At 41.8% G+C, this 13,088-nt stretch overlaps 1 protein-coding gene across 2 annotated transcripts in view; it reads left to right on the top strand.

The window, feature by feature from the left end:
- The window catches only part of pkd1b (polycystic kidney disease 1b), an 88,303-nt gene that overhangs the window by 32,848 nt on the left and 42,367 nt on the right, over window positions 1-13,088 (top strand). For both annotated transcript variants that reach the window (XM_041219816.1, XM_041219817.1), the window contains 7 exons: window positions 4,868-5,048; window positions 5,687-5,892; window positions 7,110-7,228; window positions 8,219-8,366; window positions 8,912-9,162; window positions 9,539-10,303; window positions 12,489-12,620. In XM_041219816.1, the coding sequence (XP_041075750.1) occupies window positions 4,868-5,048; window positions 5,687-5,892; window positions 7,110-7,228; window positions 8,219-8,366; window positions 8,912-9,162; window positions 9,539-10,303; window positions 12,489-12,620 (1,802 nt within the window). The remainder of the gene's footprint in view (window positions 1-4,867; window positions 5,049-5,686; window positions 5,893-7,109; window positions 7,229-8,218; window positions 8,367-8,911; window positions 9,163-9,538; window positions 10,304-12,488; window positions 12,621-13,088) is intronic.

Below are 13,088 nucleotides of genomic sequence, written 5' to 3'. Positions count from 1 at the left end.
CCCTTGTCGCCGGTTCAGGGTCCCTTCCCGGAAGTGCCGGAAGGTTCGACCCACCCTCAAGTCCGCCCGTGGAAGAGGGCGGAAATGGACATTTCGGGACTTGAGTGTGGGTGGTTGTGTTTTAGGGGAGGGGGTGGCCTTGGTATGGCCGATCAGTGTTTCACACTTGAGGGGGAGGATGTGTAAGGTACCAGGGAGGGGGTTAAAATCCTTCCCTGCTAAAAACCTTGTGAGAATGCACATTTGGGTGTTATGGGGTTTAATTGTGTAATTGTTTTAATGATTTAGTTAATCCTCGGCACCTGATCGTAATTATAAATTAGACAGGTGCAGGGTATTTGAGAGGCAGCCAGACTGATCGGGGCTGCTGAGTGAAGAGCCCGACTGCGTGTGTGTCCAGTCGTATTGAAGAGAGTGCTGAGAGAAGCCCGTTTTGGTGTTTGTCAGGTAAACGGCTTAGCCGTCCTGTGGTTTAGTGAGGAACCAGTCTATGTTTAGTCAGAGCTCCAAGAGGGAGCTAGGCGTTTGTTTTGTTTTCATTTCTGTGTTTATTAAAAAGTGCGCGTCAGCGCCGTAAAAGATCAATTTTTGTGTCCTGGGTCTATCTTAAAGGGGCAACGAACTCTGTGAGTGCGAGGATCGTTTTACAATATATATATATATATATATATATATATATATATATATATATATATATATATATATATATATATATATATATATATATATATATATATTTTCGTATGAGCTTAACATGCAGCCTACAGCACTCAGTATTCCAGGTGGTCTACCATCCAAGTACTAACCAAGCCAACATTGCTTTGCTTAAGCGTTGCGTGGTAAGTTCGATTTTAAGAGCTTTTAGCCATCAGACACGTTGCCCAGGGATCACTACAAGGAAGTAGCTCTTCTTGACCCCCTTATCCTGCACTGTTAGCATTCTAATAATGTTTCAGATTGCATTTGGCTATATATTATACTCATGTGCTTAACCGTAATGTGTATGAGGACTCTGTTTTATTTACATATTTGAATAATAATACAGCTATGGCCAAAGGTTTTGCATCACCCTATAGAATTAACTAAGTTTGCTTCATAAAGTCGAATTAAACCTGAATAATGTTACATTAACATATTGAATTACATATACTAACAAAAATTGAAAAATGTTTTTTGCGATATCATTTTGTTTGATTACATGATGTTAAATAAAAAATTATGTCCATATATATATATATATATATATATATATATATATATATATATATATAGATATATATATATATATATATATATATATATATATATATATATATATATATATATATATATATATATATATATGAATATATATATATATATATATATATATATATAAATAATATATACAGTGGCTTGCAAAAGTATTCAGACCCCCTGACCAATTTTCTCATATTACCGAATTACAAATGATACATTGAATTTTTGTTCTGTTTTGATATTTTATTTTTAAACACTGAAACTCAGAATCAATTATTGTAAGGTGACACTGGTTTTATGTTGGGAAATATTTTTAAGAAAAATAAAAAACTGAAATATCTTGCTTCCATAATTATTCAACCCCTGTGCTGTGGAAGCTCCCAGTTTGCACCGATGAAAGAAATTGCCCTAACGAGGACACAATTACCTTACCATTGGCCTCCACCTGTGAACCATTAAAGTTGCTGTCACATTTTCTGGATAAAAACCCCACTGTTGAAGGATCATTGGTAAGGCTGTGAATCTCAAGGAAAATGAAGACCAAAGAGCATTCTACAGAAGTTAGAGATAAAGTAATACAAATGCATAGATTAGGGAAATGGTACAAAATAATATCCAAGTGTTTGGATATCCCAGTGAGCACAGTTGGATCAATAATCAGGAAGTGAAAGCTGCATCACACCACCCAGGCACTGCCAAGAAAAGGCCGTCCCTCAAAACTCAGCACTCAGACAAGAAGGAGACTTGTGAGAGAAGCCACAGAGAGGCCAACAATCACTTTGAAGGAGCTACATAGTTCAGTGGCTGGGAGTGGAGTAATGGTGCCCCAGTCAACCATATCAAGAGCTCTGCATAGCACTGGCCTGTATGGGAGGGTGGCAAGAAAGAAGCCGTTACTCAAAAAGTACTATCTGAAAGCACGTCTGGAGTTTGCCAGAAAGCGTGAGAGTGACCCAGTTGCGATGTGGGAAAAGGTTTTGTGGTCAGATGAGACCAAGCTAGAGCTTTTTGGCCAAAACTCAAAGCGCTATGTGTGGCGCAAACCTAATACTGCCCATGCCTCAAGACACACCATCCCTACAGTGAAGTATGGTGGTGGCAGCATCATGCTGTGAGGATGCTTCTCATCAGCAGGGACTGGGCATCTTGTTACAATTGAAGGAAGAATGGATGGAGCAAAATACAGGAAAATACTGCAAGAGAATCTGCTTCAGTACGCTAAAAAACTGAAGCTTCAGAGGAAATTCACCTTTCAGCAGGACAATGATCCCAAGCACAAGGCCAAAGCAACATTGGAGTGGCTCAAGAACAAAAAGGCGAATGTCCTACAGTGGCCCAGTCAAAGTCCTGATCTCAATCCCATTGAGAATCCGTGGCACTATTTGAAAATTGCTATCCACAAGCGTTGTCCAAACAACCTGGAGCAACTCTGCCAAGAAGAATGGGCCAAAATCACTCCGACACTGTGTGCAAAGCTGGTACATACTTACCCCAAAAGACTTAAAGCTGTTATTGCAGTGAAAGGTGGCTCTACCAAATATTAATGTGCAAGCAAGATATTTCAGTTTTTTTATTTTTCTTTAAAATATTTCCCAACATAAAACCAATGTCACCTTACAGTAATTGATTTTAAGTTTAAGTGTTTTAAAACAAAATGTTGAACAGAACGAAATTTCAATAGACCATTTGTAATTCAGTAATATGAGAGAATTGGTCAGGGGTCTGAATACTTTTGCAAGCCACTGTGTATATATATATATATATATATATATATATATATATATATATATATATAAATATACAGTTAATTCTATAGGGTGATGGAACACTTTTGGCCATAGCGATAAAACTACTGTATTTGGATATTAAAACTTACAGCAACTGTATACATTATTTTTTTGTTTCACTCTCATAAAATGGATGTTATGGAGAGTTCATAAAATTAATGAAAAATGAATAGAAAATTGAAGAAATGTTCTTGTCGATTCAACAGTGAAAGGCTTCTCTGAAAGTCTAGTGGTTCAGTGTTGAGCAGACCCCCAGCTACTTTTTCTGACTGCCATGTTGTATGAAACCCTTGTCTTGTCCTGGTATGATTAATATTCTGACATCCTGGAACACTGTTGCCTAGCAACGCTGTGCAAACGCTCCTCTAGGTTTGCATCACTGGGTATTGTTTAGGAGGATTTGTGTCATCTGCAACACAGTGGTTGTGCAAATATAATGGGGGCGTGTATCCGAGACAGAAGAATGAGAAAACATTTTGATCTGTCATGCTGTTAAACCATGTTCTCCCATGGTTTATAAAGATTGCTGCTGCCTTGAAATATTAACTGTATCAGTGTAGCCATTAACCTGTCCCCCAGGAACACTCTGCCTGCACTTACAGCAAAAGTGTTGCAGGTTACTGGTTACACTCTGGTATACCAGCTGTACCTGGAGGTTAGACTGCTGCTGCCTTATAAACCCATGTTGAAATACCTGCTCTATGTGTTTTAAAAGAGCAAAACAAACCCCATTTAAAATTATATATATATATATATATATATATATATATATATATATATATATATATATATATATATATTCTTGCTCCAGAATTCTCTGTTTAGATGCAACTTTGGTAGGATGGTGAATAGGAGCTCTGTAATTAGCGTGCATGGGTGGAAATCCCATGGCATTAAAAATAAGTTTGCCTGTCTGTCGTCTGGGGTGAATTACACCAGCATGCTACATATTGAAAAGGTACTTTTAGTATTCTGCATACCCACATTTGAAAATGAACTGATCATTTGTGGATTATAGTTTGTTCAACATAAGCATCCTATTTGTAAATGTGCTGATTGAAAGTATCTGAGTGTGGGGATTTACTGTATGGAGGCATGCTTATATGACAACCTGACATGGCATATGGTGGTTCATGGTGATCTGCTTCTTCATGACTGCTCTTATTGGGCTGGGACATGCATGGTCCTGACATGTTCTGAGCTCTAACAGAGTTAGATGATGTCACACTTTTCATCCAGCCCCGAAAATACTCCTCTAGCTGCCGTCTGCATGACCTGGAGCTCACAGTATACATTCAGATCTGTGGTTCCATGTGGTGTACAGCTATTATAACAGGGGCATCATCACCCCAGCAGCCGCACAAAGATTGAGAGCAGCACCTGCTTCTGGTTAATGGATTCCCTTGAAAATCACCAGGAAACAAGTTTGTATCTAGCTGTGTAACTGTACAAAGGGTTATCCAAATTGGCTTGACGTTCTACTTCTGCAGTGAGAAAAACAGAGGACAGGTCTGTTCATGATGGCAGTCCTGGCCTACTTCTGGTTAAGATTCCCTTAAAAATAAATAGAAACTAAGTATGTATCTAATAGTGTTACTGTACAAGATTGGATCCATATTGGATTGTTGCTTCTGCCCCTGCAGTGAAAAACAAAGGATTATGTGACCTTGAGCTGGAGCGCCGAGATATCCCACCATCCTTTTATGTCACTTAGTTGACCTGTGTGTCAATGACCCCTCCATGACTTTGCGAGACACAGAGTGTGAAGGATTGATGAGGTTTGGTTAAGTGTGTGGGGTCTGATAATACAAACTTTTTTTGTCTTTCTATTTTTCTGCCAGATGACTCATCCTGCCCTAGAGGGGGGCGGGTCTTCTTGACAAACCTGCACTGCTATTGGCTGAGCCAGACGCAGGAGTCGTGGCAGGCTGCCAGACAGTCTTGTCAGCTGACTCCAGGGGCAGACCTGGTGGTAGTCAGCAGTGCGGAGGTACAGGGCTTCATTCAACAAACCTTTCCAATGTGAGTTTAAACATTTCAGTGTGATGAGATGTCTCAACATCAATGTATTGTTAAAATGCAATGTCCTAAAGATATATTGCATAATAAAACATTTTTGTGATCTGTTTATTATCGTATCACCCCACTAGTGCCATCTCACATGTGCAGTCATTCTCAAAAAATGTTGTCTATTTTGTAGAAATACAGAATGACGGGGTGGGAAGTGTATTGAGATCTTAATATGAGATCACACATTTATGAGATTTAATATTAGATCACACGTTTCAAGGCACAACTGGACCAAGTTTGTCCCAATTGATTTTTCTTCACCTTTAGTTCCAGTCACTGGAATCTGTGGATTATATTTTCAAAGCATTTAGTACAGTTTTTAATGAGCTCCAATTTTATGAGAAAGGTAAAACACTGGCTATTTCTGAAAATTAAAATAAACCCTCTAAGTAGTATAACCCAGTTCTTGTCAGCTCTCTCAATGTGTTTATCATATTGTTACATCAATATGATTCTTTGTCCTTTCAAAAAAATAGTAGCTCATTAAAGAATGGAGGAAACTCTTTGAAAACATGGCCCTGTATGTCTTGGTGCTGACGGCTGTTTGCTTATGCTGCAGCCCCATGTCTCCTCTGTGTGTGTGTATGCAGGGCTGGAGCCATGTGGCTCGGACTCAGTGAGCACAGCAAGGGGGAGCTCAGATGGGTAGATGGGACTCTTCTGGACTCCTTCCAGAACTGGGGCTCTGTGAATCTGGGTCAGAACTGCATCCAGATGGAGAGCAGTACCGGGGGGCAGTGGAGAGGGATGGGATGTGAGAAGAAGAACCTGTTCATCTGTGAGAAAGCTGTGGCAGGTAGGGGAAGGTGCTGTGAGTGGAAAAACCTGTTCATCTGTGAAAGTGAAGCAAAGTGAGCTCTAGATCAAAATACTTGATAAAAGTAAATATGCCATACAGATTTGTTTCTCCTGTGTGGTTTGTCTCGGAGGTTCAAGTTAGAAATCCTAAGTTCTAATTTAATGAGATTTAATGCAAACACTTCACTAATAATGTTATCCTATGTGTGTGCATGCATGTATTGCTTAAGTTGTGTGATCAAGGAGGGTGTTTTCTGAAAAACACTCATGATGCAGACCCCCTTTCATCAGCTTAGGAGAAAACTATAAATGGCAATATATTCAGTTTTGCCCAAACTTTTCCTCAGTGGTGATCCTTGATCCATTTTAAAATAGTAAACATACACTTAATGCTAGTCAATACAACATCTGCATGATGGTAGCTATGCATTCCTCTGTGTGTGTGTGCTATAATGAACCTGATGACTGAGATTCAGCTGTTAGTCACTCCCTCTTGTGTTATATATATATATATATATATATATATATATATATATATATATATATATATATATATATATATATATATATATATATCTTCCCAGAAGTTCTTCACAGTGTGTGTGTGTATTCTTGTGTATGTCTTCACTAGTTACACAGTAAGCACCATACAGTAGACCGTGCCTCAGTTCTTACATATACAATAACTGGTTGTCCAAACTTCCTTAGGGCTTTATTTAGCACAAATTATTCAATGTAACATAATGTCAGAGTATATAGATGCTGTTTGTATGTCTGTCTGCCTTTCTAAAATTGTGCATTATATGCAGAATGTTTTACCCAATTTTGGTGAAACTTGATAAAGACTTAAACACAAATTATTGAGTTTATCATAATTTATAGTTTTTTAAATGTTTTTATTTTTATATTGTGCCTTTCATAGTGGACCACCGTCACAAAGCGCTTTACAAGATACGAGACTAGGGTGTGTGAACTATGCATCAGCTGCAGAGTCAAGAACAAGAACGTCTCACCCAAAAGATGGAGCACAAGGAGGTTAAGTGACGTGCTCAGGGTCACACAGTGATTCAGTGACTGAGCTGTGAAAACATTGTTTTCATCCTATTCCCTCTCATCTCTTCCCCCCCCCCCCCCCCCCCCCCCCCCCCCCCACCCCTCCTCCCCCCTCTCTCCTGTCCCCTGCCCTCTCGCCCCTCGTGCCCCCTCTCTCTGCAGCCCCCCTTCCCAGTGTAGACAGTTTCCTGACGGGAGTGCCTGTGATGTCGGGGATGTACCCAGTGAGGGAGCTCTCTGTCTTGCCTGCTGCTCCGGCCCCAGGGTCGCTGGGCGTTGAGGTAATAATGGAGAGACCATACTGATTTGGCCAAACATGACCTGCTTACTCTGCATTGGTTAAGACAGTCTCCTATCAAATAGACATTCACAATCCATATTTACAGAACGTTTAGCCTGAATTCCATCAAAAAATACAGCCTAGTGTATGGTGATTTACAATCAAACTGTACTGTTTAAATTAAGAGGTTATTTGGGATAGGGGGAAGACAACCAGGAACTGCATAGTCTAAGGCAATCTGTACCAAATCTCCATCAGGATACATTTTTCATAGTGTGCTGAAATATTATTTCAAAACTACACATCTGAGACCTATATAGTGAATGGATGTGCATGGTGCGGATCATATATGGAATTATTTTATTAGCTAAAATCACTTTATAAGCATATTTGTACTTTGAATTGAATTGAGTACATTTACTTTCCACATTTTGAACATGCCCTCCCAAGTGTTTTGTGGTTCAGCAGAGTGTTCCTGTAAGAGGAAAGCAGTGTGTGTGTGCTCAGTGTGTCAGTGCACAGCATGTATGTGCTCTGTGTCAGTGCTGTTCTCTTCAGCAGTGTTCCTGTAAGAGGAAAGCAGTGTGTGTGTGCTCAGTGTATGTGTGCTGAGAGTGTGTGTGTGCTCAGTGTGTCGGTGCTGTTCTCTTCAGCAGAGTGTTCCTGTAAGAGGAAAGCAGTGTGTGTGTGCCCAGCGTGTGTATGCTCAATGTGTGTGTGTGCTCAATGTGTGTGTGTGCTTATTGTGTGTTTGTGTGCTCAGCATGTGTATTTTTAGCGTGTGTGTGCTCAATGTGTATGTGCTCAATGTGTGTGTGCTGTTCTCTTCAGCAGTGTTCCTGTAAGAGGAAAGCAGCGTGTGTGTGCTCTGTGTGTGTGTGCTCTGTGTGTTGGTACTCAGTGTGTCGGTGCTGTTCTCTTCAAGAGAGTGTTCCTGTAAGAGGAAAGCAACGTGTGTGTGCTCAGTGTGTTGATGTTGTTTTCTTCCCAGATGATGGTGTTCCCCGGGTTGTGGTTCAGCCACGCTGGTCAGCTGGTCTCAGTGGAGTTTGTGATCCAGCCCATCAGCCAGCTCACCGAGGCTCGCATCCAGATCCTGAGGCCCTACTGCAGCCCTGCACAGCACCTCGTCCCCCCAGGTAACAATATCCATACCAGAGCTCTCTGAGAACAAGCCAACGGTACCGCCGCCTTTACACATCTCACCCAGGGCTGTGTTGATCTAGAATATCCATCGTCCAATTGTGATGAAAGTTGGTGAAGACTTTCTTCAGAACAAGTCGAGTTTATCATAGTCTGGGGTTATATGGGGATCTGTTTGTCTGTCTGTACGTCACACTTACATCTGGACAATCTTTTAATCAATTATGATGAAACTTAAATCTGGAGGCATTGTCTGTCTGTCCATTTGTTACACTTGCATATTTACATCTATCTGGAGAATCACTAATTCGATTGTGAATGAATCCTGCTCTGGGCAACTTGAGTGCAAACTTCAGCTCATTTTGCAAGGTCAAAAATTGCATTTGTTTTTATACATGTCCCTGAAACGGGGTTAACTAACTTAAATGTAATTTTCCTGAACTTTAAAGAATATTATAGTGGAAAAAGGCCCTCCTGGCTGTGTTCCTCTGTCGTAATGCCTCCTCTCTTGTTTTTGTTCTCTCTTTGCTCTGTCCCTCAGGCTGCTCGTCTTTGCAGAACCCATTTGCCTGTTGCTCTGATGTGCCCCTGTGTAACACCACAGGGGGCTGTGTGGGAGGGCAGCAGTGGTGCCACCTGAGAGAGAGCTGCCTGCCCGTCACCTCCCCCTGCAGCTCCTACAGCCTGCCCCTGCCCTTGCCCCCACGGCACACTGCCACCCCACCTTTCTACTACCTGGTGGCAGAGCTGCCTCTCAGCCTGGCGCCGTGCACAGAGCCCACTCACATCAACGTGAGTACTTGCTGCCTGCCTGCCTACCTGCTCTGTGTATGATTGTCTCTCTGTCTCTCTCTCTCTACCTGCCTGTCTGTCTGTCTAACAGTACCTCTGTCTGCCTGTCTGTCTATCTGTCTCCCTGTGTGCCTACTTGCCTGTTTGTCAAATTGTCTGTCCATCTGGATGCCTGTCTATCTACCTGCCTGCCCGTTTATAAGTCTTTCTGTCGATCTGTTGTTTGCCTGCTTAATTGACTGTCTGTCTGCCTGTCTGTCAGAATGTGGCATTATGTCTCTTTTTCTATTGTATGCTTTTTCTGATTAAACTAGACCTCTATGACTGTTAAAGCCTTAGCTGTCCCTGTTGACCCAGCCCTGTGCTTGTGTTGCAGGTGCTGCTGTCCGCTCAGGAGATCCACGCCTACCCTGACGACATCCTGGCCCTGCAGCATGATGCGGGGCCGGGCTCCCTCTTGCACTGCCCCCCCTCCCCTGGCTCCCCCTGGCGCCAGAGCTTCCTCACCCTGTGGGGGCCAGGCTGGTGGGAGGGGGGGCTGACCGCACTGGAGCCCTCCCTCGACTGGGTGGATGAGGCTGTGTGTGACCTGCGTGTGCTTTACACAGACAGCATGCGGAGCTATGCAGTCTCCCCCCTTCTAAACACAGCCCCCAGCCAGCCTGGCCCCTACACCTACAGCGTAGCGATCAGCAACCCGGTCAGCAGCACAACTGAGAGCTGCACTGTGGAGATCCACAGCAGAGTGGCGGGCCTACAGATCATCCACCCCCAAACCACCAGGGGAAACATCCATCTGCTTCTGAAGCAGCCAGCTCTGGTTGTTATTAAGATCCTGGCTGGCTCCAATGCCACTGCAACCTGGTCTGCCCCAGTCCTGCTCTCTGCAGCCCCTTTCCAACCCTCCTGCCCCCCGGAGGTCCTGGGACAGGCACCCGGCTGCAAGAGGGACACCTCGGACACCTGGTTCTCCTCTGCCCCTGTCCTCCTGGCCTCTCTGTCCTCCCAGCTCCTCAATATCACTGTGTCCAATCAGATCAGCTCTCAGAGTCTGTCAGTGGCACTGCAGTCTCATGAGGCCGTGGGAGGGCTCCGCATGTCTCCCTCTGGTGCCTATAGGATGCTGGTAGACGTGTCACAGGTACAGTACAGTAAGGGCTCATTGTAGTGTTGAAAAATACATAGAAAAAACATATTCACAAAGCATTTAACACTATGCTGTGGCAAAGTGCCCCGCCCCTGTGTGTATTTTGTGTTGTATGTTGTGTGTTAATTTTGGTGTGTAGTCATTGGTGTAACACAAGTGTTTAAAATGTATATTTGTATTTAGGCACAAGGATTGCACAGCACTTACGTGCAAGTAAAATGTAATATGCATGGGGAATTGTACTTTATTAATTCACGTGCAGTTGTACCGCGACTCCAATTGAATGATTGATTAGTAATCGAGTCTCGGTACAGCTGCATAAAAGCAGCATGTTTTCACTCACTTGGGGTGAGTGGAGAACGGGTGTAGAGAGGAGAAAATAATAACGTAAAGTAAATCATAAATTCAGCTCACCATGTTTGTTTTTGTTTGTCTCTTTGTTTTGGCTGCCAGTGCCGTGTCCTGTTTTTGTCCTGTTTTATTTTATAATAATAAACCATGCAGCAGCGCATCCATTTATCATTCCATCTCGCAGTATTGTGTGTTTCTCATGGTCTGACATCCCCACTACAGCCGTCTTTGTCACATATGCTAATATCTTTTTCATCATAATTGTAATGTTTTGATATATTTGTTAATATATCCCTGGTCATAGTTTTGACTAGCTATTGCTGTTTTGCGTCGGTTCTTACCATCAGAATGTCTTCTGAATTCATAACATCAGCTGTTAAAATCCAACCTGTTCAATCAGAAACATTTCATAGGTTCCTGACTCCTCCACCACCAAAGTTCAGCATTTTCATTGGTTCAGAGGGGTGGGAGCAGGTTTATGAATCTGGATGACAAGCCCCTTATGGCAATGATTTCATTGATTATTTTGTTAGCGTAGGGTATTAACCAGTAATAAAGCCTTAAGCAAGAACTCAACATGCTAAGCAACACAACAGCATTTAGACGGACAGCAGATTTCACTGCCTAGGTTATAAAGTCTTCTGTGTGACAATGTCTTATGCAAACCTTGAGTAATAACATAAATATTGATATTGTTACATACCATGTCCCGCCCCTCCGAATCTGTGCCGGAGCGAGCAGGCAGCTAGTCAAAACTGATTTATCACCAGAGGTATGCTAGTAAAAATATTAAAACAATCAAAATTATGTTAAAATATATTGTAGGAACACGTTCAACAAAGCAGAAAACTAGGGGAAGTAAATCTTTGTGTTTTAAACCAGTAACAGTTTAAGCGCTTGTTTAGTTTTTTTTCCGTTACAAAATCTTAGCAAACTTTAGTCCACATCTGTATTCTATGATTCCCTCAGTAAAGATTCATTAGAGGTGGTGTGTAGTGAAAGTATATCACAGCCACATTGTTTTAACCGCTGGGCAAATCCATGATACGGATCTTTCAAATCCATTTGGCGTCGGGTTTAGACACCATTCAATCTGAATGCTTAGATTATTACCCCGGTATGTTTTGTTTTTGTTCACTAAAGTTAAATATAAAAAAGGATACTTTATATCATCATGTTCTGTTATTTAATTTCTTACCTGTTTAATATCCTGTTGTGTGTTCTGTTTGGTTTTCAGCAAAACATGCTTCTGAAAAGACTCCTCAATGCTGATTATGGAAAGGCGGGTAAGCATATCAGCATTGTGCTGTGCACTGAAGCCTGTGACACACTGATATGATTACCTGCCTCCCCACAGTCAACTGTGAGATTATTTTAGAAGCAATTTAAGCATTGCCACTGTAAGGATCTATTAAGAAACAGCAATGGAGAATAAACTGGAATATTAAACAAGAAAGAAAATAAATGTTAAGCAAAAGTAGATATATAAAGTTTACTTTTAAAGGTTACTTTTCAATAACATAATTTTCTATGACGGTACATAGTACACTACACACACATGCACGAAATAAACCGTATTCTCTAATAATTTAACAGGACCTGTAATGTATACTGGACTAAAAGGACACCTAGTTTATGCACTTACTCTTGTACAATGCTATTTTGTTGTTGTGTTGTTGTGACCCTTTACTGGTGGTGTGTTGAGGGCACGTCCTTTTCCACAGATCTGGAAGTTTGACTGCAGTACGATGACACAGGCAGGGATGTGGCTGGTATAGCTTTGCTGTGTGGTATATGAATTCCTCTCCCTGGTTTGTTCGTCTCAAAGGTTTTCTCTGCGGAGGTGAGCAGGGGCTCCTCAGTCACCTTCAGCTGGGTGATCGATGACCTGACAGTCTTTGCATACACAGGGCAGACATACAACGTGGTGTTCAAGAAGCCTGCACAGTACAAACTGAAGGTGAGTTTTCTTAATCCTATATTGACAAATGCTTTTTCAGGCAACTCACTGCTTTTCTATTTAATAGAAGTTTGTCAAAAACACCCTGGATTGTATCAACCTCCTGTTCGTGGTTGTCTAGTGATTGACGCAAGCTAGGGTGATTCTCCAGTGCTGTGGGGTCTGTTCAATTGGTCTAAACAGTGACTCCGGATCTGCTGATAAATTAGGTAGTAAAGTGCCCCAAGTTAAAAGAAACAAACATCCTGTAATTCATATACGTATTTTAGTTCATTGCTGTCTGTAAAAATAAACTCAGACAAGTTAATATTTTAATGATTTAAATGACGGTGGCATTTAGATATGCTACTGTTTAGGCTCACATCTCGGTGCATTCTGGTACTTGTAGTTCAGCATCTCTGACATGCCTTCACCATCCTTTATTACACTGTGTTGTGCTTTTACAATGGGGACATGGGGCCCAATAGT

Source organism: Polyodon spathula, chromosome 20 (assembly GCF_017654505.1).
Source record: "Polyodon spathula isolate WHYD16114869_AA chromosome 20, ASM1765450v1, whole genome shotgun sequence".
Classification (NCBI taxonomy): Eukaryota; Metazoa; Chordata; class Actinopteri; order Acipenseriformes; family Polyodontidae; genus Polyodon; species Polyodon spathula.
Note: the sequence above shows the minus strand (reverse complement) of the source record. Positions and strands in the feature narration are given on the sequence as shown.